The following is a 26665-nucleotide window of genomic DNA, read 5'->3' on the forward strand; positions in this document are numbered from 1 at the left end:
CCAGGAATATAAATTGCTTTTTCTGTTACTGTAGCTACCTGATTTTCCTAGGACAGTAACTTGATGCTTGGTATTTCTTAAGAGTTGGTAATATAGTTTCTCTTAAGAAGGAAAAATTCAGTTGAGAGATACCAAGTCAAAGACAAATGAGATTTAGATTGCACCTCATACATTACTCATATAATGGAGGAGTAATTACCTTACTCATATAATTTAGATTGCTTCTTTTTTAGAATTAAGTAAGCATAATATAGCAAACTCAGCCATATTATGTTGGGATAAGTTTTATGTGTGGGAGTTGGAATAGGTTTTATTTTTGTTGTCTGAGACTTGTGTACTAGGCTTTGGCAAATAGCAATGTCTCGTTCTTTCAAGCAGAATTCTCAAGATTTTGATTATTGGAAACATAGATGATGTCTTTTTTTATCTTATTTTGCTTACTCCTTTAATGTAATATGGTTCATGGTATTCACATAGTTAATCGTAGCCAGAAGACATTTTAGAATATTGTGTAAGCTGGATGGCACTTCAGAAGACAGTGGATGTATGTATATTCATTGTCTGTGCATTCCTGTTACAGCTTCAGTCCTGTTCAGGCTCCTTTTTATTGTTTTTGTAACAGGTTGGTTAACACAATAGTTTATTTTAGTAGCCTTCATGCCAGATCTAAACTGAAAAGATTGGTTGTTACCATTAGGATATTACCGTATGACAACTTTGTTACCCTTTTAACAATTTTTTGTTACCATCTAGCAATCTTTTTAAGGTTTATACTTTAGATCAGGGGTGTGAAACTCAATTTCATTGAGGGCCGCATCAGCATTGTGGTTGCCCTCAGGGGGCCAGGTGGGTATGGCCTGGGTGGGTGTGGCCTACTGGGTGGGCATGGCTAGAGTGCGTATGGCCTACTGGGTGGGCGTGGCCAGCTCTACATCGTTCGCATCAAGGGTGCCTATGGGGGCCTGGGCAGGAGTGGGACAGATCTGAGGGTCTCTGGCAGAAGGAGGGTCTCTGGGCCAGGGCCAAGGCAGTGGGGGCCGTTCCCTCACTGTTTCCAGGATGGCTTCGCGGGCCACATGAAACCACTTCGCGGGCCGGATCTGGCCTCCGGGCCTTGTGTTTGACATGTCTGCTTTAGATGAAGAAACTTCCTGAATTTGGTAAGGTAAACGCTTCCTACTATAGTATGTCTGTGATTTATTGTAGGATTGGATAGGATCAGTTGTTGGTATGTAACTTATTGTGAAGTTGTGTCTCTGTGTTGTGGACTGTCATCAACATTTGTGGCAAATTGGGTCCTTAGTAATAGATAAAAGAAGGGATATTTGGCAATAAATCTGGTATTTCTCAATAGCCCTTCTGAGGTTTTGCTGACAAATTGAGATAAGCTATTTGGCAGCTGTGTAATGAGAGGAAGCGCTTTTCCAAACTGCTTCCTTCTATATTGGATCACCTTCCAGCTGTGTGCCTGGCTTTGTGACCTAAAAATTGGGAAATCCTGAAAAACAAGTTTTTTAAAAATTAAATATATAGATCACTTCAGATGGAGGACTGAGATGTGACTTTACAGATAAAAACCAACTATACATGGAAATAAGCTTATACAGTGTTTTGTTTTACACTGATGTTTATTCCATTCTTCCATTTAGAATATTTATTTGATCACATTGCAAGTGCAGTTGTTGATATTTTAAACTGCTTAAAAATATTTGCATTTCTGTTTGATTTTAATTAAATAAAAATAAAAGCTTGCTCTTGTTAACTTCTCTTGATGTAAGAGGGTGGTGTTATGAAAAAGCTGAGCAACTACATACTGTTTCTATTACTTCTCTCAGTAGGAGAGATTCTTTAGTTGATGATGTCGAATGATGTATTTTTGTCAGTGGAATGGATGCATCTTGCAGATTTCCTCTCTAAATATGCATCAAAAGATTGGGGAAATCTGCTGAGCTGGGATCCCTAGTGATGCTCCTAAGTCATATAGCGTTCCACCAACATGCACCTTGTCACCTAGGAGGCTTCCTGATCTTCATTTTATTTTTCAGATTCGTTAAGGAAAGGAATGGGAAACAAAGTATCGTTCTCAAGCATAACATGTATTTTTGGTTATGCCTGTCGGTCCCAGATAAGGCAGGCCAGACATAAGTCAAATGTAAACTGAAATGGTGGAGAACATCTTGGGAAACCAAAGTATATAATTACAGAAAGAATTTCAGCAGTTTGGCTTCTACTAAATGATTGTTTTGTGACTGGTCACCGACATTTTGAAAAAGTGCTCATAACACATGGAATATTCTACATTTGTTGCCAATACCACTCACAGTGGGAACGATGTTGTAGAAGAAGTATGACAGATGCATGAACGGGGTGCCAGTGAGAGCAAGCGATACCAACCATACATTTTGTCAGTAGAAATTAACTGTAGTCACTCATGTGTCTTCCTCATCCCCTTCCTCCAATTGATGTTTGTTTTTTGGAATTTTCAGTTTGTAATATTTCATGGTTTTATAAAAGAAATACTGAAAACATTAAGGAACCTACTTCTTTTCCAACAAATAGTTCTATCTTCTGGTCAGCTGTATTCTTTTTCTTTTGATTTTTAATATCTGCTTTTTTTAAAAAAAAATGCCCAGAATTGATATGAAGTCCAGAAACTTTGGAATTGAAATAAACTCTCTTTTGCTTCTTTCTATACATAGAAAGGTTTGGTTTAGATTTAAAATAAGGCCATTATGTATTTGTGGGTAGCTAATACTATAGTTCAAATTTTTTTGACTGTTATAAAAAAGCAAAACTACATAGTGTATGTTATTTGTTTTGTTAATTAGATGCAGTTAGTGATATTGCTATTTATAAGATAGTGGGGTAAAATCTGGAAACCCACATGCATGTTTACATGGCTATGTTGAATAGAAAGAATTTGTCTCAGAAAGCAAGTTGACCATTCCTCGTGGCAAATCTGCTGTGCTTATTATCATGGCTCTATGTTTAGACAAGCAGAATTTAGATATTTGCAAATAAACAGTACTAGTAACAAGGGCAATCATTCAGATTCTTGTGACTACCTGTGTCACACAATCATGCTAAGTGGCTCACAGCTACCAGAAAAAAATAATCAATGAGCATAAAACACTTCATATTGCAGGGATCCAGATGGGAGGTGACTAAGGTCTGTGTAATTGTGAGAGGGTCCTCTCACAATTCCTGAAAAATCACAATTGACGTATAAGATGGATTCGTCTAATAGCCACAGCTGCCATCTGCTCGTTGAACAGGAGCCTTGAGTCAAGAAGGATCACCAAATTATACATGAGTTCTGCCTGCAGGAGTGGAAGCCTGTTAAGAACTACAGTTGTGAAGTCCCTGGAAAGAGAACATTCTAGAATCTGAAGCCGCTTGGTTTGCTGCGAATCAGCTTAAGCCTGATCCTCCCCATCCAGATTCTCATAGCCTCCAGGTACTGAGCCTGGATTTCTGTGGCAGACGGGTATCACTTTATATCATGTATGACACCTGACCCTGCACTACCCTCACCCAGAGCCTGTGGAAAAGAAGTGGGGAGAATGCGAAGCCCTGTGGAATTCTACAGTAGGCAGTCCTCAGACCCTTCTTTTTCCAAACCTCTCAATGCCAGCTGAGATCAGCCTGGGAGGAAGAACGTAATGCCTCTCACTTTTGACCTAGACTTAGCTTAGAAAGATACTACGAACCAACTATTTGGGACTTGATTTTAAAAAAAAACTGATTCATTTTTCATTGCACAATTCTGCAAATAATACATTGCAATCAGTAAAATAGGAAGCTTTTTTTTGTTGTTGTTAATCTGTCCCATGTACAACACTATAAGGATCTGCTCTAAAGGGCTGTTGGATCTCCTGGAATATCACAGAGGTAATGCTGGGGGGCATTGGAAATTGTTTCCTCTTTAGTACATAGAAGCATCTACCGTAGTTAGTGGAGCAGGTGCTCCCATCTGAAAGGAGGAGCTGGTTGAGGGGAATCCAACCCAGGATGTGCATCTGTAATCTGCAAATCATTTTTCATCATATAGATTTGTTTAATCTCTTGAGCTTTTTCAAAAATAGGTTTTAACAGGGTAGACGTGTAAGAAAATCAAAATCCGTAAAAGATAGAATCAAGACCTTTCAAAGTTCTTCCTTCCTGCAGCAGATTTTTTTTTGACAGCTTAAATTCATTGCTAAATCTTAGGCATTTTGTTGCAATTTGTTAGCAGTTAGCCTGCATTAGAACTGGATTTGCCACCAGAGCTACCTGATTTTCTTGTTGCTGTTGTTTTCATCCCGACTGCCTGGTGACAGTTAGGGCTGAAGTACTAAGACACAACGAATGACTTCTATGGATAATTGAAATAATGGAAATCCAGTTCTAATGCAGGCCGACTTCTAGTGAGTGACTCATCTGTTCAAGAGGTATACAGAACGTTAGTAACAGAATGGCTGAATGACATGTGTAAAACAACTGTGATTAATGAAGCTATAGGAATGTGCATGTGACATTTGCCCGTACGGTTTTTTCTTGGCAGTAGCTGGTCTTGTCAGGATTTAGAAGTGAAGCAAAGTTAGGCCTAATTAGGAACAGAGGCAACCAGAAAATCCCCAAATAATAGGCTTGACTAGGACATCTAAACCCATACCAGAAGTAAGCAATGACAAACCACTTCCATAGCATTGGCAAGAATACTGCCTAGGTATGTCCATGTAGTAGTCATCAGTAGCTGAACTTGACTGAAAAAGTGAGTCTTCGGAGAAGGGTGGGATATAAATGGAATTAAAAATAAAAAATAATAATAATTGGAAGTAAACTCAAACTACACCTTCAGAAATCTTATATAGCAGTGAGTATCCATTTTAATATGTAGTCACAAATGTCAGATTGTTACATTTGTATATACCCTGCTTTTTTTCTTGCAAAGAAAGAGTGCCTACACCACACCATGCGTCTGTTTTGTTAATATGTTATCATTGTCTCTGCCTACCTTTGGTTTTGCTACATATGTGAACATATACATATTTTGTGTCTCAAGGCTACAGTCATGCAATTGATGAAAGTAAGGTGAAATTAAAAGATATAGTAATCAATGTCTTTAAGATATTATAAAGTCAATTGTTAAATGTTTGCCTAATGGTGTGGGAATGAGCTCAGATTTATTACAGTATTTCATTGTATTTCTACAAACCCTGAAAGGTAAAACTTATTATAAGCTGTTCTCATTCCAAAAAGCTGAAGTGATTTACTCTCCCTTTTAAAATGTAGCCTTGTTACTCTTTTCCCATAGTACCGCCAAACTTTCCTTCTCCTGGATTATGTCAGGGACTATATTTTGCAGCAGTGCTTTTTATACCAACTGGGAGCACTTGGGTGGAGCAAATTGGCAGGCTGTGGAGTCGCTTCCTGTATTTGGGCAAATGTGCTTATGCACAATCACCTGATTATAACTTTGCTGTAGAAGGAGGGGAAAATAAACAGGAATTCTTCTCCTGCTCCTCCTTTCTAAAAAAAAAATAAAAAATGCACGCAATGTTATAAACATGGGTTTTGGGGAGTAGCAGCCTTATATTTTGGGATGTTTAAGAACATTGCCCACAATTCAACATGTAGTTAAGCATGCTTAGTTGTAATCTGTGCCTTTTGTTGGTAGTTCCACTTACAAATATGTTAAACAGGAGAAATTTTTATTATTATAAGACTGCATTATTATTATTTTTTAAAAAAAGGTTAAAGTAGGACCTTTGAAATATATTTTTAACTATTTTATTAACTTCAATTCACTATTCTAAATCTACTTAAGCAGCTTTTAGCATGCAGCCACCCTGCTTTCCCCTCCCTTCATGCTGTGTGTGCTTGAGGTTGTTACAAATTCTTAATAGCTGAATATAGAAAGAAATGAAACAATTCCTTTGTGATTCCTCCTCTTGGAGTGATATTGGGAATATAAGGAATTCAGCACAAGATAATTTAAGAACCTGACATTTGATACGCAAAATTAGATGCAGAAGCTTGATTTTAAAATGTGGCATTATCATGAAAAGAAATGAACAAAAGCAAAGGGCAATAGAGAAGTATATAAAGACATAACATCCCCCCCCGCCTGTTGCTTAAACTGGGTGTAGTGCCAGCTCCTAAGACATCATGTTAATTTTCAATTTCTAAGTGATTGTTTTAAATTACTTTTTTAAAGATAGTTACCCTTACCAGTGACTTTCTATGTACTCTTTTGTGCTTTGCTGGTAACTGAATTGTAAAATACCCCAGCAGGACAGGTCACACTCTTGCTTAGCAGATTGTGGCAAGCTATTGATTTTCTTTATTAATTTTCAGATCACAGCGAAAAACTATATATATCCTTGTATGTCATAATTCTCAAAAGAAACATACGAAATGAAATGGGAAAACAACATTGATTTTTTTTCTCATAGGAGTGCCACCGAAGTTCATGTGGTTGACTCCTGAAAGAAAATGTTCATATTTATTAAGATCTTGAACAACCTAATAAAAATAAGGGAGTGATAAAATTGGAATAATTTGCAGCTTGATTACACACCCAGCTATTTTAGTTCAAAGGTAGATAAAAATAATCCTTAAAGGTCTTTGATTTCAGATGTTTTTCTAATGAAGCAAACCTTGAATATATCTTCAACCTTTTTTAACAAATAACCAGCCTTTTCAACAAATTTAGGGAGGGGAGCGATAAAAAATATTTTTCAATAAATACTCTATACCTATGGAATAGCCTCCCCCTGAACTCTGAACACCCTTCTTAATGGTGTAGTCAGAATAGAACTGTTTCAAAGGAAGTTTCAATCTGTGATGTTATTAAGGTGGTCATATTTAACATTTAAATACCTTGAATTGTAAATTACTAGTAATATATATTATTTTTTTTATCAAATTTTGAAACTGCCCATCTCCCTCACAGAGGGACCTTGGATGGTGTATAAATAAATTACGTTAACTGCCTCATTAAATAATATTTTAGGTATGACTGTGTAAGTTGTTTTGGGAGGGTACTACTACTTCTCACTGAAACTTAAAACAACATGAGTAAAACAGGCTGTTAAATCCCTTAAATTGGAAAATTTGTAGTATTCAAATGAGAGTCTTCAAACATAAAGAGACCATTTCTCCATATATTGAAGTGATAAAGTAAGATATATTTACTAGAGACTCGATGTGACTGCACTTTATACATATGGGGTAGCACTATAAAGAAATATTTGTAAAAAGTAACTCCAAATACCCATCGCGATGGGTCGGACACGACTTTGCAGCTAACAACAACAACAACAACAACTCCAAATATTTAGCATTACTCCTTTAACAAAAAAGGATGTGTTTTTCCGCTATTGCTTCAAATGGATTTAGGGACCAAACACACCTTGTAAGTGGAGTTCCTCAGGTTACAGATACAGTCTTTGCCTCCTGATTATTTCTTCTAAGCTAGTTCTGGCATTGGGGCAGACTAAAAGTAGTACTTCCATGTACATGTATTTAAATTTTTCCTGGTCTGGAACTCTTAAGGCATCGCAAACACATTTTTTTTTATCATTTGCATTTCTGCAGATTCTTTTGCTGCTCTGTTCAAAATGGATTGGTTTGAAACAACAGGTCAAAACAATAGGGATAATTCACACTGGGCTTTCTTTTTTGAAAGTCCTGTTTTACATGTTTCACTAGCTTTTTTGCATGTGTATGTTTGGGGAATCAAATTCTATATACTTGATGGCTTTAGTAGCTAGTTTAGCAATATTCATATTGAATAATATGCCAAATATATATTTAATAATAATAAAAGTCTCAGATAAACATGTTTTCCAGTGTAAGATTTAAAAGTACAATTACAGTTCCTTCCAACTGAATTGTCATCTATCACTAAGATACTGGTTATTTCCTTAATCTTTATCCATCCTTTACAGCCAACAAATTTATGGTTAACATTTTTTCCTGTACCGATGTGGGAAGAATATCAGATTTGTGGAGGCCCATCCTGTCTGTAATTCAATTTGTAAACTAAAGCAGCCTTCCACTCATTTTGTACTTCACTGGATTCAGTATATGATGCCTAATCTTTGGTTTGTTTCTGTCTGCTCCTTAGGTTTCGACAGGGTTCGTCGGAGATTTGAGACTGGTTTGTGGGCTACTGTGAAGTCATGTTGGCGTGGTAGTCTTGCTGTCATCTCTGAAACATTCTGTATATAGGAAATTGTGATTTGTATGGTCATTGTTGTTCCTGTTGTAGTTACTGTGTTGCTTTGGGTGTTTGTATTGTTTGTGTGTTTGTATTTTTTTTAATTTTATCTTTGGGGTTTTATAATTGAATAGTAATTGTTTTAAACTTGGGCAATTATTTAATTTCTTTTTAATGTTTGTATTTTGTATTCTACTCTTGCCCTGTGAACCGCCCTGAGTCCTCAGGGAGAAGGGCGGTATAGAAATATTATTAAATTAAAATTAAATTAAATTAAATTAAATTAAGTTTCGTGGGTATCCATTTCTCTCGAAGACTTTCTGTAAGTATTTTTTGTTTTGCTGATGTGGCTTCCGTGGTGTTGCAATGGGATTCCACTCTCCCAAACAGTGTTCTGACACAGCTTTGTTTGTAGCATTTGGGGTGGTTGCTGTGGAGGTTGAGGATTTTATCTGTATGTGTTGCCTTCCTGTACACGGATGTTAGAAGTTGCCCATTGGTGGTTCTGGTTACAAGAATATCTAGGAATGGCAGTTCGTTGTTATTCTTGGTTTCTATTGTAAATTGGATGTCTGCGAAGATGTTGATTTTTTGGTAGGTTTGGTCGACCTACCTGGTTGCACTTGATTATCACAAAGGTGTCGTCCACGTAACATACCCATAGCTTGGGGTTTATTTGTGGAAGTGCAACTTCTTCAATTTTCTGCGACCAGGCCAGATATAGGAGATCCCATATAGGCAATCCCTTCAGTTGTTCATAGATCTTTCTGTCAAATTTGATGGTTAAGCATAGTTGGAGTTGTTCTCATGTGCTTTCTGTTGTGAGTGGTCCTCTTGGTGGTTGTGTGTTGTCCAGTAGTTCTTTGATTAGGTCAACTGCTACTTTCCGATCTGCCAATGTGAATAATGCCGTAACATCGAAGGATATCTTTGTTTCATCTTCATTAATGTGTAGGTGTTGAGCTTGTCCAGGAATTGTGTGGCATTGTTTATAGAATATTGGGAATCACCAATTAGATGCTTTAGGCATTTCCAAACCAACAGCCGAACTACCAACCCAAGCTACTAATATTCAAACATAAACCTGGGGGCTGGACTAGAAGACCTCCAAGGTCCCTTCCAACTATTTCTATTGTATTGTATTGTATTGTATTGTATTGTATTGTATTGTATTGTATTGTATTGTATTTATTTATTTATTTATTTATTTATTTATTTATTTATTTATTTATTATTTATTTTATTACATTTATATACCGCCCTTTCCCGAAGGACTCAGGGCGGTTTACAGGGTGATTAAAAAAACCAAGATACAAAAGTTAAAAACAAATTTAAAAAAATTATATTTGTCCCTGCATAACTAAAACCCCAGTTAAAATAAGATTAATCCTCAGCCTGGGCCAGAGAGCTCGAAGAGCCAGGTCTTCAGGCCCCGGTGGAATGAACGGAGGTCAGGGGCAGTCCTCAACTCCACTGGCAGCTGGTTCCAGAGGGCAGGCGCCCCCACTGAGAAGGCCCTATCCCTGGGTGTTACCCGCCGGCAATCTCTTACCGGTGGCACCCTGAGAAGACCCTCCCTGTGGGAGCGCACTGCACGAAGGGAACTTGATGCCGGCAGCAGGTGCTCCCTCAGATATCCCGGACCCAAGCCATTGTATTGTATTGTATTGTATTGTATTGTATTGTATTGTATTCTATTCTATTCTATTCTATTCTATTCTATTCTATTCTATTCTATTCTATTCTATTCTATTCTATTCTATTCTATTCTATTCTATTCTATTTTCTATTCTATTCTATTCTATTCTATTCTATTCTATTCTATTCTATTCTATTCTATTCTATTATTCTATTCATTCCATTCCATTCCATTCCTGCCATCTGTCAAATCTAAATTGCTTCATTGTTTGAGTATAACAGATTTCTCAGTTTAATTTTTGTTTTGATTTGCCTAAATTGTAGGTATATAATTTGGTATTTTATTTTTAAAACAATTGTTTCAGTCATATAAGAAGCTGTACCACTTCTGTTCTTACTTGCCAATTCACTTAGTAAATTATATTTGGAAGAGGTTTTTCTGATGAGATGTTTGTGACATCTAAGTGTGTATGTCTGTTTTTAGATTGTGCCAGTCTCCAATCTGGGTTGTATCTTGCTACTAATGTTCAGGTTCCATATTAAACATGATTACTGGCTACGTATTACAGAAACTTCATGGATCACAGTACAATGTTCAGCAGTCAGGTAGCAGATGAGCTGTACAGGAAGGGAAGCTAAGCAACTTAATCAGAGATACTGTGATTTATTGAAGGCAGCTTGGTGAGGACTGAGCCCGTGGAAGCTTCTGCCCCTCCTTTCACCACTGTGCTTCTCTTCAAGAATAACATGCTGTACATTTTGTGTTAAAGTAGCTAAGCAGCAATCAAATCTGCTGACATTATTATAATTGTCTGTTTCACCTACTTGCCTGTTCGATTGTCTTCTGTGTAATCTTTATGACTTTAAAGAACATGGAAACCAGTTCTCTTGCTTTGTTTGTCATTTTTCTTGTTCTCCTGAGGCAGTCACGAATATTTGAGTAATAAGTCAAGCAGGAGTGAAAGGAACAGGGAATCATTGGAGCTGCTTGCAAACTTAATTAAAAGAGGAAGGCAAAGCCCATCCAATTTGACTCTTCACTTCTGCAGACTTATCCTTGAAAACTTGTCTGGGGATGTCACTTTCTTCTCTCCATCACCCCCTTTGCTTCAGCTGACAGGTTTTGTTAAATTTTGAATAATGTTGCTGGTAAATAGGGTGGACTATTTTACAGCCTCGGCTCTTGTTTTGACTGTAATGATTTCCTTCCTAGTAATTGGCGGTTTCTGATTTTCCCACTGATGACTGTGAAACAGGAAAGAGATTCTCTGACCAACAAATGCTTTTCTAACAAACAGGTGCTTTTGTTCTTATTAAACTGGAACAAACATTGTTCTATTCTGATTTTTTTCCTAAAATTTCTATTTGGGAACATGAGACTTAAGAAGAATGGGTCTTATACACTGAACAGGTAAGAAAATATAAGAATTTCTTTCCATTATTTCTTATTTTCTGTCTACTAAAATAATGGGAAAGAGGAATAAAATTTGAATGTATGGGAAAACTTGCTTTTCAGCCCTATGGGAAAACTTGCTTTTCAGCCCGTGCATGTACTTTCCCCAACATGATGTCTGTTTATGTGTGCTTTATTTATAATCAGTCCTGCCTTGCATTTAAAAACAAGTTAAGTCTAAGGATTTTATTTTTGCACAAGCTTCTCTGGATATTTTATGACCTCGCTATTGTACGTGAATAAGACAAGTCTTTAAATATGTTGCATGTATTAATACACTGCATGAAACTTCTAGTTGGTGGGGTGCAAGCAACATTTAATTTCTAGGCTGGAATCTTCACTTGAATAGGATAAGATGCTTGGAATAAAACTGAGATTTGGCTGCATTTCTGACATACTGGCCAAAATATCCAAAACTCTTCTTACCATTAGTAAGAATGCTGCATATAACAAGGGCATGTTTAAGGCTACAACTTCTCTTTCTTTACTGAAAAGCATTATGTGAAAGCTTTAACTGACCACTACTAGATGAGTGGCAGATTTCAAAATGTATGGGTGCATCTGAGATGTCCCTGGTATGTAGAAGATTGAAATAGTAAAGAACACATTATCAAATGAATCAGATAAAGGTATGAACTATTTTAAGTGTGGAAAACAGCAAGAATGTAATAGTTCTGAATGAAAATTGTGCGATCCCGTGGAACTGATGAGTGCTTTCAGGAATGTGAAGATGAAAGTGAAGACGAAAGTTTAATTATGTTGAAAGGGCTTAAATATATGATAGGCGGAAGATTTGGTATCCTCTGTATTTTTCTGACCATGTATTGAAATAGGAATCCATACATTAGTGATAGTTACATATTATGCTTCTGTGAATTGTGCTAATGTCTTATTGTCCAAGCATGCTTTATCTCTTACCAGTTTACCTGTTGTGAGAAACTTGATAGGAATTTTGATACTTTGATCTAGTACTCTTAAGAAAACTATTTAGATGAGTCCAAACATACTGTAGCAACCTAGAACATCAAGAAAAGGAAACAGATCGTCTATATAACAACTTCCAACAAAGCGCACAAATTATCAAACCGTGCCTGACCACTCAAGCCAATATAGCACCACTAATACACACTGTGAAAAGGATATCACTGCTATACATAAAAAAACATCTCAGAAACCACTAGTGGACTACTGCAATCGCATGGCATCTCCATAGCACACAAACCAACTAAAGCCCTCCAAAACATCCTAAATAAACTAAAAGACCCAGCAGCCCCAGCAACAGAAATCATCTACAACATATAGTAAAAGGACTGTAACAGCTACTACTAGGACAAACAGGCAGCAGCCTAGCAGAGCACACCCATGAACACCAAAGAACAATAGAAGACATGATGAAAATTCCTTAATTTCACAACACATGGACGACTTCGCCATAGCTTCTACTGGGAAACTCTGAGCATCCTAGACCAGATTTGAACATTTTATGGCCTGTGGGCCACATCTAGCCTGCCGGAGCTCCCAGTCCAGCCTGTAGTGGCAGCGAAAGGGCAGGGCGATTGGTGCGTAAGGGAAGGGCATCAGTATCGGGGTGTCAGTGTAGCCATCCCAGGAAAGGTGTGGGGCAGTGGCAGTATCGGGATGTTGTAGTGACAGAACAACAGTCAGTTTCTGAGGTGGGCCCTTGGGAAAATTAATTGCCCACGCTTGTCCTAGGCCAGGGGTCGGCAACCTCGGCTCTTTTATGACTCATGGACTTCAACTCCCAGAATTCCTGAGCTGGCTCAGGAATTCTGGGAGTTGAAGTCCACGAGTCATAAAAGAGCCGAGGTTGCCGACCCCTGTCCTAGGCCAAGCCAAGTCCAAAAACACTAGAGAATTCTTGAAACCCTGACAGACAAATCAGCCAGCAGTGGGCTCATAGAGATACACAACAGTTAGGTACCATTCAAAAGAAACAATCAAAAAGCCAAACGGGAAACAAAAAGACCTAAACACCTCATCACTACCAATCAACACACAGATAAGCAGGGATGATCACAAAGAATAATACTAGACCAACAATCAAGAAGTAAACAATACTCCAATCAAGGAACTATCAACTCAAAAAAATAACAGCTTAATCAAGCAATCACCAAGAACACTTCCACCAACACTGACAGCCCAAGAGAACAAACCCCACTCCCTTCTTGCATAGATGATGTTACCTAGTTAGGTAATGAAATGTCTGCAAGGAAACAACCAAGCTCAGAATGTACCAAGAGCCCTACAGTCATGAGATTCTTACTCTTGGGCTGGATGCAGTACGAAATGCTCATCTTTTCTGTCATCTTTAATATAAGGTTAAGGAGAGGACGATCAGATTCTTGCCCTCAGCGTCACTGTTCCATATTTCCCATGAAACTTTATTGTGCTATAAAGAACTGAAGTGTCAGGTGCAAAAGATCAGATCCACACATGAAGGTCCAGTCAAACTGATTTATTGCTAACCATGCCTATGCACAGGAATCTTTTCAACTAACGGTTAGCACCTGCTTGGATTTAAATAAGAGTCAATGGAAATCAAGGGATGCTGGATTTAATTTGCTTATGGCTACATAGGGATTTTAGGCTAATCTCTCTTTTAACTCCTTCCCCAGGTTCTGCCACTCCTTCTCCCACATGAAGCGTTATTTTGATTATTTTGAAATCCTTTTTTTTAAATCCATGTATGCTGTGAGGTCCTTAACAAAATTGATACTTAAGCAATACTGGTAAGAAGATTAATTTATTTCTAATTAAGACTAGCAGGTGGCCTCATAACATTATTTTAATGAAAACAGTGCCAAAGAAAATATCTCTTTTTGTTCAGCTTAAACTTTTCATTTTTTTAGGAAAGCTGCAGTGAATCCATATAAAGCAGGTCCTCATAACAACCATTATTTATAGTTAATTAATTTTGCACTTAGTGTCTCATTTTAATTGGGTTAATAGAGGTGTGAAACAAAAGTCCATGGAAATCTGAGAAAAGAGAATGGAGACAGATACAGTGATATAGAAATCTGGATAAAATATGATTGTGGAATGTGTATCATTTTTCATTTTGTGCCACTTTTTTTTTCAAAATAGGCTACAAGTTACCTTCTCTGGAAAAGAAAATAGTTCTGTCTTTCCTACTAAAAACCATTTGATTTTTTTTTCTCCTTTCTTTCATAGAAGATGCACAATAATAATAGGATTGTGATGTAGCAGTAGTTGTAGCATGAATTGTTTACTTGTGCCATTTCAATCCATAATCTTTAATTAGTGGCATTGGGAACAAATATGCTCCGGGAGGAGAGAAAATCTTAAGGATATGCATTTCCTGTTTTAATAGTAGGACAGGAACTTCTGTGTGATCTTGATCTTCTTAGCTATATACTTTAGCTTTCAAAAGTAAGAAGAAATTGAAAGCAAAATTCATCTGTTAAAAATATAAGCTAAAAAAATAATCACTTTGCTTGCAGGTTACAGTGAAATTGTATATTAGAAAATCCAGTGATTTGTTTTAGCAGAGTCAATGCCATGGTTTGATCTACATTACTGTGACAGTATGAATAAATGATTGTGCGATAACCTGTGATATATGCATAATACTTAGTTCTGCCGAAGAGTCTCAATACCATTTCATTTAGTTGGTTTTTATTTGGGGCCTTAAAGGTAATAGTTAATAGAACTTCTTCATTAATGGTACAAATCACTGCTACCCTTCCTATGTAAATCAACTTTTTCCTTTTGGAATTTTAATTTCCTTTACAATAATTATAAGTGATTCTTGAAATTAACAAAGCTTGTGTTTGATAATCTCTAGCTATCAAGCAATATTCATATTTGCTTATTACAGAATCATATTTTAAGTTATATTTATTTGAAAATAGTTAATGATTTTTAAAATTGAAAAAAGCTGAATTTTCACTTGTTTCAAGATGATCCCTGTAACTGCTAATTTTAAAAGGCAGAGTACATATTGTAGATTTCTAATTCAAGATTAATTAGACTTCACACCAGCTTTTAAATGCTAATGTAAAGGGGCTGCCCTTGAGGACCACTCAGAGGCTTCAGCTGATGCAGAATGCAGCTGTGTGAGTTGTGATGGGGGCTTCCCGATACTCCCATGTAACACCTCTGCTCCGCGGGCTGAATTGGCTTCTGGTTGCCCTCCAGGTGAGATTCAAGGTGCTGGTGATGACCTATAAAGCCCTAAATGGCGTGGGTCCTGGATATCTGAGGGAACACCTGCTGCCGGCATCAATTTCCCTTCGTCCTGTGCGCTCCCACAGGGAGGGCCTTCTCAGGGTGCCGGCGGCAAAAGACTGCCAGCGGGTAACACCCAGGGGGAGGGCCTTCTCTGTGGGTGCGCCTGCCCTTTGGAACCAGTTACCCGTAGAGCTCAGGACTGCCCCTGATCTTCGTTCGTTCCGCCGGGACCTGAAGACCTGGCTCTTTGAGCTTTCTGGCCCAGACTGAGAATTTTAATTTTAACTTATTATAATTGGGTTTTAATTGGAGCTATAGGCGTTTTATATTTTACTCAAGGATAATTTAATTATTTTAATTAACTTTTTGTATTTGTAGTGTTATTTTAATTACCTTGTGAACCGCCCTGAGTCCAATGGGAGAAGGGCGGTATATAAGTTCAATAAATAATAATAATAATAATAATAATAATAATAATAATAATAATAATAATAATAATAATAATAATAATAATGGCATAGGGTTTTCTAGGTAGAAGCACATACAGAATTATGTAGGGAAATTCAGTGAAATGGAACAAATTCAGTGATCTTGTCGGTATCAAATATAGCCATGGAAATATTGCTTGATAACAATATTAATGCATTGGCCATCTGATTCTGGGAGATACATGATGGAAAGCTAAAGTTCCATCTTTAGTCATTTGAACGGATTACTTTAGAAAGTGGCTGAGATCTATCCAATATTATGAGGATGGTGCTTTAGGATTCAGATGGTGACTCATATCTCTCTTATGGTCAATCAAGAGGTCTTCCAGATGCCAGATGGCATAGGAAATGATTAACCATGTAGGTTTTCCAGGAAAGATTTGCTTGATAGCATTCAGGACAGGTTACAATATATCATCAGACTTCAGTTTTAAATCAGGACCACCAAAAGTCCTGAGTGATGAAGTTGAGTTTTGTGTAACTAAAAATTGTAGTGGTTTTTGTAAGCAAAGGGTTAAATTTTTGCCCGTAAAATCATAGAGATAACCTTTGTGATATGAATCTGCACTGGACCTCAAATAGTATATTTCAGGATTAGTTCACATTTGATTTGAGTTGCTGAGTTAGGTTTGAAAGTAGACTTCCCAAAGTGGCAGTGAGGTTTTCCAGTTTAGGATTAAAGCCATGAAATGCTCCTTTAAATCATACCTGAAATGTAGATAGAATATCTGCTCATTTATTTTTGTCTCAAGTTATATCCAAGATGGTAAAATTAAAATAGGAGAACAAAAGAGAATTCATTGTACTTGGGCATTTATGTTTATTGGGGGGGGGGGAATCCATTCTAGTGGAACATGGTTCCAACAATGCTGAGCCTAAACCCAGAGAAACAGAGTATTGCAGTGTCTTCCATGCCATGAGCTGCTGCTGCCTTCAGCTACTCTGAGGCTAATTCTTCCACCTATATTTTTTTCTTTGATTTAATAGATGCAATAAATGAAATGCAAGTCACAATTTATGACAAATATACCATGTTTTCCAAACAATTTTATTAAATATTCAAGCTATTCAAACTACAAAAATCTAAAAAGTGTGAAAAAGGAAAAAAGAAATAAAATAAGAAAAATAAGTAACTTCCTCCCTTCATTCCAACAAATACATACAATTTATTGCCACCTATTAAGTTGCAACCTAACCTCTCTTCACTCCCTATCTCATCTCTTAAACACAAAATCTTTATTCTTTGTCAGCAAAAGTCCAGTAAGTGTTGCCAGAGACAACTAATTATCTATTTTAACTTTGATCAAATAAGCCAATTGTATATTCCTTCTTATCCTTTTAACTATTTTAATTCTTAACCCTTCCAAATAAAATCCCAGAACTTAATTTCTTGCCATCATTTTTATATCCTTCTGCAGACAATCTTTCAAACCTTAGCAAATCTGCTTGGTAAATCTGATAAAGAAATTGGTCCTTTTTGAGGAGATCAATTTTCAGAAAGTCCTTCAAAAATTTAATAGATTTCTTTTGTACATCCATCATTCTTCTTCCCTCCCTCCCTCTTTCTCTTTCCCTCCCTCCCTTTCTCTCTATCTCTCTCCACCCCCATGACACTGAAGCATCATCCATTTCATCTGAAAGTCTAATACATCCTTTTTTGACATTATTCTTCCTTTCTACATTTATTTCCATGTTCAGGTTAATTTCAGACTTACCCAATGCAGCCTATTCTTCCATTGCATCTTTAACTGTCTATCAATCATTTCCAAGAGTATCGAAGACTATTTGTCAAAAATCTTTATAATTTTTTGACATAATTTTCTTTCAAATAGCTCACTATTAGAGTATTTCCTTCCATTTTTTTGTTATCCTAAAGCTCCGCCTAGTGTCCAGCTCTAGTATCCAACATTTAAAGCCCCATTATCTTGTTTTGGCTAGCAAAAAAGTAAACAATGCCACTTTCTCAGAGAAGAAATCTCCTGAAAAGTTAGTTATAATTCCAAGTCCATTTGAGCCCTTAATCCATTGTTAAACTGTTTAAAAATACATACTTTTATTCTACTTTGTCAGATTTGTGCTAATTTTCATAGGTGTTTAGGTTAATTGAATCTAAAGTCATCTTAGTCAAATTCTTGAAGATTCTACCATTTACCCAAATGATAAGATATGGAGGAAAAACAGGTCGCATTTTAATGCTAGTTGGGTTACATTCGCAGGATAATGCATTTTTAACTTCAGAATTAATTTGGAAAATCAATCAGTCAGAATAGAGCTGGAAGGAACCCTGAAGGTCTTCTAGTCAAGGTTCCCAACCTCCAGTCCATGGACTGGCACCGATCCACAGCATGCCAGCAAGTGGGCCGCACCAACAAGCAAAGCTCCATCCTTGGGATGGAGGCAGTATTCAAAACCACACCCTCTCTGGTCCACAGAAAAACCTTTCTACATGGCACCGGTCCCTGGTGCCCAAAAGGTTGGGGACCTCTGTTCTAGTCCAATCCCCTGCTCAACAGGAGACCTTATACAATTTGAGACAAGTGGCTATCCAGTCTCTTCTTTAAAACCTCCAGTGATGAAGCACCCACAACTTCTTAAGGGAAGCTGTTTCACTGGTTAATTTTTCTCACTGTCAGGAAGCTTCTCCTTAATTCCAGGTTGCTTCTCTCCTTGATTAGCTTCTATCCATTGTATCTTGTCTTGCCTTCTAGTGCTTTGGAAAATAAATTGACCCATTCTTTGTGGCACCCCTCAAATACTGGAATACTGCTATCGTGTTCCCCCCACCCAGTCCTTATTTTCTCTAGACTAGCTAAACCCAATTCCTGCAACCATTCTTCATATGTTTTAGTCTCCAGGCCTTTAATCATCCTAAATGCAATCTAGAATTAAACCTGTGCTAAAAATTAGGTGTCACATATTCTAGGTAGATCAAGATTCTAGCAAAAGTTAAGATCGTGTGGGGAAAAAGTAAATATTCTATTTCCTGTGTTGCAAAATACTTCACAGTACCTCTATAGATTGCTGTTTTATGCATTCACAGAACAAGGATTACGAACCAGCAATGATGATTAGAAAGAATTTGTTGCTACCTTGTACCTCAGAATATTAGGGACAGGAAAATTAAGAAGTGATAAGTAGGTAGAATTTTGTGGAAAAATCTACATAAAATGAGTAAAATATCAAGCAAATTGCCACTAAGGAATTAGAAATCAAGAAATTAAAAGCATCTACAAAACAGCTTAAGAAAATCTTCCTTTAGGAATTATAGATTTAACACAGAAAGCAAATCATCACGGGGAGTTAATGCATACAAGAAAAAGTTGTTAAAATTGTTCTTGCTTCATCCTTCCAGTAGCTTGGTATAGCACAGATACAACTCTCCCAGTAATTTCATGTAAAAGCCTACAATTAATCCTTCCTTCCTTGAAAGCCCCTGCTAGAAGTTTAAATGAAAATGTTTTTTCTAGTGGCTTTAAAATACATTCTACTATATTTAGGTTATATTCTTAGATAGTATCAGAAGCACAATTAGTAGTGAGGTAGAGTCATTCAAGTAAGTTGAACAAGGACATGGTATAAGTAGGTTACAATTTCGTGTTTTAATATAGGTTGCAATTTAGGTTATATGGCTTTTCAGCTAGAGCTGAGCATTTCTTAATGTTATTTTGTATCTTTTAACAGTAATATGGATATTTCACATTGTTGATGTTTTATTAGAGAAAAGTCTTTCTTCTGAGGACTCATGATATTAATATTCCTCTATTTGTATTTTTAATGACTACTCCAGAAAGATGCAAACAAACAGCTACTTAAGCAACAGTTGATCATAGTTATGTTATATTCTCAAAAATATTATTCTTTTATTAATGCTTTCTAGTAAATAAAGCAATGCTTATGTTTTAAGTTTTAGCAGAGCTTTTTGTTGCTTAGAATTGCAGTCAGTTGTCTTTTAATAATAACAAAAGCTTGTTGTAAAGCTTTTCTTTTTACATGCATTGCAAGATGTATCTACATAATTGTTTATACTGAGGCAAAATGGCTGTGCTGTGTTTAAAGTTTATCAGACTGAACATTAAGAATATATTTGAATGTTCATGCACACTTAGTAATTGTCGTTAGAGTGAATAAAGAAGTATGTAAGTCAAAAGGAATGCATAATAACAAATATAGGGTTTATTGCTGTGAGACAAATTCAGGACATATGGTTCAAACAGTATGTAAAAATAGTATATAATATACATTTCAGATACATTCTTTGAACAGACAGGGATTGAACTTGGTTACTTTACTCATTCATTCATTCTTTTATTCTTTCATTCGATTTATACCCATCTTTAAATAAATATTTCCATTGGAAGTCACATAATATGGAACCTACATTTTGGAAATGTTTTGTCATTCAAAGGGATTATTTTTTTTAAAAAAAATCTTCAGTGATAGAAAGTTTCTCTACAGAGTAATTAAATTCTCAGTATTGTTTGTTTTATTGTCCATTTACATTAGATGTGAAGTGTGTTTTACTGTTACTGGCTTAAATATAGCAAGCTTAGCTATATTTGAAGAAAGAGTATAGAGGTACAGGCAATTCTTGGGAGTCCCTAGGATGACCCATGTTACATCACTACTCCATGAATCTGCTTCTGGGTGAAATTCATTCTGGGTGTTGGCTATTATCTTTAAAGCCCTGCAAGGCTTTAAAGGTTACTTGAGGAACTGTCCCACTCATTGGCACTGGCCCACCTCACCTGCCTTGGCAAAGGAGCGTGCTGTAGGCCCTGTCAATCAAGGAATTCTGACTGGCGGGGTCCAGGAGAAGGGCCTTCTTTGCAGTGGCTCCTGCCCTTGGGATAAGATTGGTTCCCACCCTTCTTACCTTCTGCAGGAGCCTGAAGACCTGGCTCTGTCGGGTAGCTTTGGGGACACAATTGGGGAGCTTCACACTGGAGTTCATTGATGAATTAAGAGGCAATACCACCACCACTACCCTGCATATTCTGTTTCCTCCCTTCCCATCTTTTAACTATAATTTTATCTTGATTGGGATTTTTATTTCTATTGTTTTAGAGATATTTATTTTTTAGGATTTTAATGTTTTAAAGCTGTAAGCTGTAGTTGCTATGAGATGGACAACAAATACATTCAATAAATAAAATAAATAATAAGTTGCTGAAATCTTTATTGGCAGCATGTTCTTTGATTCTCATGAGAACATAAGATTGAAAGTGGAAAATGAGAGTGTAGACATTTGTTCTACTGCAGGGGTTCCCAACTCCTGGTCTGCAGCCCAGTTCCAGGCCACTGACCCCTTGGGAACTGGGCTGTGCAAGCAGCGGGCGAGCAAGCATTTGTGCAAGCAGAGAGTCTGTGTGTGAAACCATCCCCTGTCCCCTCACCACCATTGCTGCCAGTCTACAGAGCCAGAAAGGTTGGGGGTCCCTGGTATACTGATATGTAATTTATAATAATAATAACAATAAAGTTGGAAGGGACCTTGGAGGTCATCTAATCCAACCCCCTGTTCAGGCAGGAAACCCTATACCATTTCAGACAAATGGCTGTCCAGTCTCTTCTTAAAAACTTCCAGTGTTGGAGCATTCACAGCTTCTGGAGGCAGGTTGTTCTACTGATTAGGAGTTCTGACTCAGAAAATTTCTCCTTAGTTCTAAGTTGCTTCTCTCTTTGGTTAGTTTCCATCCATTGCTTCTTGTCCTGCCTTCAGGTGCTTTGAAGAATAGCCTGACTCCCTCTTCTTTGTGGCAATCCCTGAGATATTGGAACACTGCTATCATGTCACCCCTCATCATTCTCTTCATTAAACTAGACATTCCTAATTCCAGCAACTGTTCCTTATATGTTTTAGCCTCCAGTCCCCTAATCATCTTTGTTGCTCTTCTCTGTACTCTTTCTAGAGTCTCAACATCTCTTTTACATCGTGGCAACCAAAACTGGATGCAGTATTCCAAGTGTGGCCTTACCAAGGCATTGCAAAGTGGCATTAATACTTCACGTGATCTTGATTCTATCCCTCTGTTAATGCAGCCTAGCACTGTGTTGGCTTTTTTGGCAGCTGCAGCACACTGCTGGCTCATATTTAAGTGGTTGTCCACTAGGACTCCAAGATCCCTCTCGCAGTTGCTACTATTGAGCAAGGTACTACCTATACTATACTTGTATATTTGGTTTTTCTTGCCTAAATGTAGAACCTTACTTTTTTCACCACTGAATTTTATTTTGTTACATAATGCCCAGTGTTCAAGTTTGTCCAGATCCTCCTGTATCTTAAGCCTATCTTTTATTAGACAAATTGCACAACCTTATCTCCTTTAGTTTATTTTAATGTAGAAGACAGAAAACATATTTGTATTCCAATAGATGGTGAGATATAACTGGGAAAAAAATCTACTTAACCTCTTCATAAAGTGATTTTATAAACTATTTTATCCTCCCCTCCAAAGAATTTGATATAATTTTATTTATTTATTTTTATTTTATTTAACAAATTTATATAGCAGCCCATCTTGTAAATATGACACTGGGCAGCTAAACACATCTTAAAATAACCATTTAAAAACATGCCTAGGTCAGATCATTACTACTTATTACCTTTATACTCTTAACTAGCTAATTTTCCTACAAAAAATTGTAGTGTTATTGAATCTTCACTATTATTTTTCCTCCTTTTGCCTGTTTCATAACTATAAGGATATAAATGAGGCTAGCTAGTGTTGATGTTTGCTAAACATATGTTTGAATTGAGAGATCTGTAGAATAGATAAATACTCACTAAATGTGACACTGTTGGTAAGAAATTAAAACTGTAATAGAGCATACTTATAAAATACCTTCCAGTGTTGAATTAGGCGTTCATTGCTCTCACAAAAGCAGTTCTTTGCATGTGAGACAGAGATGTGATGTGTGATTTGTATCTTCTTTACTCAAGTATTTATAGTCTACCACTGTTGATAGGCATTAGTGATTTAAGAAACGTTGAATGCCATGCTTGTTGACTAACTTCAGTCAAATCTTCACTCAACTTCTCAAGTGCCAGAATACTTGGCACTAAGAACATTTAGGTTAGTATACTTTGATAAGCAGTGTGAAGCAATGCAACTCTGAAAAATTATGGTTTGGTAAATACACTAGTTACTAAGTTAAAAATCAGATTGAGCTTCTTAGTTATGGAGAAAGAGACAAATTGGTAAAGGCTTTATTGAATGTTTTTGAGGAATAAGGATTTCGACGGAACACTGCTTTATCATGAAATATTTTCGCTTGTTTGTTCAGCTATGTTTTTTAAAGCAGTTCCCTCCTCTCCTCTATCCATGCCCCGTCCCTAATAAAATTGTAGTACAAACTGGATGCTTGAAAGAAGCTTGCTTATTCCCCACACTACTTCCCTTGTGTTGCTTTACAGCCGGCGCCAGCCTGAAAAACCCGATTCAGATGCTTCCTTATTGGCATTAACTTCCCAGCTTTGGCTTTTACTGAAGAATTTGTAAAAAAAAGAGCAGCTGTTTGTCTTTTCTAGCTGAGGGTGGGTTTTTTTTCCTTTCCTGTTTCCATTGCTGCTTTCTTATTGGCTGAAGTAAAGAAGGAGGAAGGGTTAGAGTGAAGTAAGCTATGAACTCTGTGAATGTCGTTGGACTAGTTTTTTGAGGAGGATAGGAAAGAGAGGGTGAGCTATCGAAATCGGTACCAGCAGCTTCTAGTTCTCTTCCTCTCTCTTTCTCTTTCTCTTTCTCTCATCTCCACCACTGCTCTCCCCACTTCTCTTTCTGCCTCTTTTGAACATGGTTGGAGATCATTGTAACCACAGCAGTGAAAGACCTGTACTTTCTCAAACTCCCAAAACTGGAATAAGTTGCAAAATGGTTCTACAAGCAGTAGGAAAAGTATTAAGGTAAACACCGTTTATAAATTCTTCTTATACGTCACTGTCTTATTCTGCAGCATGTGTGGTACTCATTAATTTGTGGGATAATCTGCCCCTTTTTGATACTTAATGATAAAACCACCATTGATTGAATCAAGTTAAGGGAGGGAAGCAGATTAAAAAGGCAGGAATACAGTCTTGATACCTCAAAGAAATAAGCTGCAAGAAAGTTTTTTTTAAGATCAAGTTAATGAATGTCTCACACATTTAGGAGAAATAGCTATAAATTTAGTAAAGATGACATTAGTTTAAATAGCTTGAATTTGTCCCAAATATTTTCTGTTGTTTAGCATTCTGAATCAAAACTGGAGCTTACCTTTCAAGCATGCTGATGTTTAAATACTCCCTTTACAGATGCCACTAACATGAAATGAGAGAAATAAATTGACATGTTCATATCACAGTTAATCCTTTCTAAATGTTAAAGTAAGTTCCGTTGCATGCAGTGTCTTATTTCTGAAAATTGACTTTAGGTCTTTCTTAAAGACTTATATTTATAAACTTTTTAGTTAAAAATGTATGGTATAGCCAAAAATGGATTATTGGAACAGAACTTACATACTTAAAAAAGCAAAAGAGATGAAATGATAAAACATGCTGAAAGTATGTATTGATTCATAGCAAAGTGTAACATAACACTGAGCTGTGGGATAGAGATAGCTTTCTGACTGGAGAATGTATCATAAAATGGAAAATACATTCCAGCAGGAATAAATCTTACTTAAATGCTAATGTATTTTTAAATATACTGTTATTTATTGAGTGGTAGTTTTTTTTTTTTTTAAATTATTGTAAGACATCTTGTGTTGGTCAGGTTTGGGAGGCTGCTTTTATGTCAGTCGGTGTGAATTGTTATATCATCTCTCTGTGTGTCTATTTGTGTGCTTCTGTGTATTGGGGAGAGGTTATGATACCGTGATGCCACACGATGCTGTGAAGATGACTTACATTTAGGCTTTTTGAGGTAACTGGATAATTTCTTTGGACCTGGATTTCTGAAGCAGCAGGCAGCTTTTAATTTGGTTTATTGCTATTCTGAGATTCAGTGCACAATAGTAATGTCTGACCAGCAAGGTGTAGCACTATTCTTCCTCCTCCTCCACTTTCTATTTCAACCTGTAGTCTTCTTTGCTTGATACCTGAGGAGCTACATGGCAAAACTATGACTCCAACTTTGTAAACTTGGCTAAAATATATACGTAAGTTGCTCTGGAACAGTGCTAATAAATGTGGCTTAGAAAATCAAGCATACATTCATAATTATATCATTACTATGTTTTAGAAACTAGCATTGTTTTTTTTTTAAAAAAAATGTTGATTCTTTCCTGCCCTGTTTATGATATCTATCCATGGAAAGGACATGAATTTAAGTATATTTTTAATGTCAGTAAGTGGAAATATATATATTTTCCTACAAGTCATAATGTTGAAATTGTCACTACCTGCCTTATTTTCTGCATGAAAGTGATCGACCCTGACTTGTATGCATAGTATCTATCTAGTATCTATGACGTGGCAAATGAAAAAATAACTTGCCAGTTATAAAAGGCACCATAAATTGTGAATCTAACACTAATGACTTGGTACAGAATACGATCATCTTACAGGGAGTTAAGTGCAATGACTTTGTTCTGAGGTGGAGTTGTGGTTTGCCTGATAATGTTGGCTGTCATCTTTTGCTGAATCAAACTCTAATTAAGAAAGAAGAAAAAGATGATAGCATCATATAATCATTGTATCCTTCTTAACTACCAGACACCTAAAGTTTGCATGTGTGTTATAGGTTCAGTGATACAACCTTGGCCTAGAAAATACATATTCCAGTACATTATAAAAAGAGAGATATTTGACTCTTCCTTTTATCACTTTCCCCATTCAATATTCAGGAAGTTGGTGTTCTGAGATGCAATAAAAATTTGGCATAATTCAAAATGAGGCAAACTTCATAGCAAAACAAGAAGAGCAAATGAATCAATAGCAAAAAAGCTTCCAGCTCTTGTGTTAGCTAAGGTATATGTAAAAACATGAGGGTGTCTTGTGAAATCTTAGAAGTCAGAGGGAAAACAGGGAAATTCGGCATCAAGGTTTCAACCCCTTGTGGACAGTCTTCTCCGTGATCAGGAGTGGCAGAATATAATATAATTCAGGAATGAGGGAATCTTGAAAATATGCTTATGGGATTTAATTTTATATAAGTAACTGAATTCAACTTTTCATGGAATTTGAGTGCTCTTGATATAGAATTTCTGTGTATGTGTGTGTTTCTGTAGCCTTAAGCAATGTGTATGATTAAATCAAAGAAAAAAATGTGAAGAATTTTTTAGTTCATTTGGCTTTTCAAACAGGCATTGGAACGAATTACAAACTGCAATTTCAAATGTACTCATACACTCAAGTAAGATACCAGCAAGATCAGAAAGAAAGAATTCTTTGCAGATTTCTTTGCGGTACCAAATTCTGCTTGGAATAATGAATTAGCAGGATTGATGATACAAATGTTTAATAGTTCTGTTACAGCAAATAGATAGTAATCAAACTATTAGAAAAGGGACACAAGGAAACAACATATTGGTCCCAAAGAATAAATGCATAAATAGAATCAGTTAATATTTTATAATCTGATTCCATCCAGATGTGTCATAGAGGATTCACAAAATTCTCAGACAACATGTCTAGCACCTGGAGGAAAATAGTTTTGAGTATGAGTGTCAATGATGGTGGATAGTCTGCCAGTA

At 36.6% G+C, this 26665-nt stretch overlaps 1 protein-coding gene across 4 annotated transcripts in view; it reads left to right on the top strand.

The window, feature by feature from the left end:
- The window catches only part of MOB2 (MOB kinase activator 2), a gene marked incomplete at its 5' end in the record, with an annotated part of 109585 nt that overhangs the window by 49644 nt on the left and 33276 nt on the right, over positions 1 to 26665 (top strand). The window contains 2 exons of one of the 4 annotated variants that reach the window (XM_083348480.1): positions 11086 to 11255; positions 13934 to 14047. The exons of 2 other annotated variants lie outside the window; for them this stretch is intronic. In XM_083348480.1, coding sequence (XP_083204606.1) covers positions 11086 to 11255; positions 13934 to 14047 — 284 coding nt within the window. Of the gene's footprint in view, positions 1 to 11085; positions 11256 to 13933; positions 14048 to 23644; positions 23898 to 26665 lie in introns of those variants that run through there. One more of the 4 variants, XM_083348481.1, reaches the window with a different exon arrangement.

This window comes from Vipera ursinii, assembly GCF_947247035.1.
Source record: "Vipera ursinii genome assembly, chromosome: 1".
Lineage (NCBI taxonomy): Eukaryota > Metazoa > Chordata > Lepidosauria > Squamata > Viperidae > Vipera > Vipera ursinii.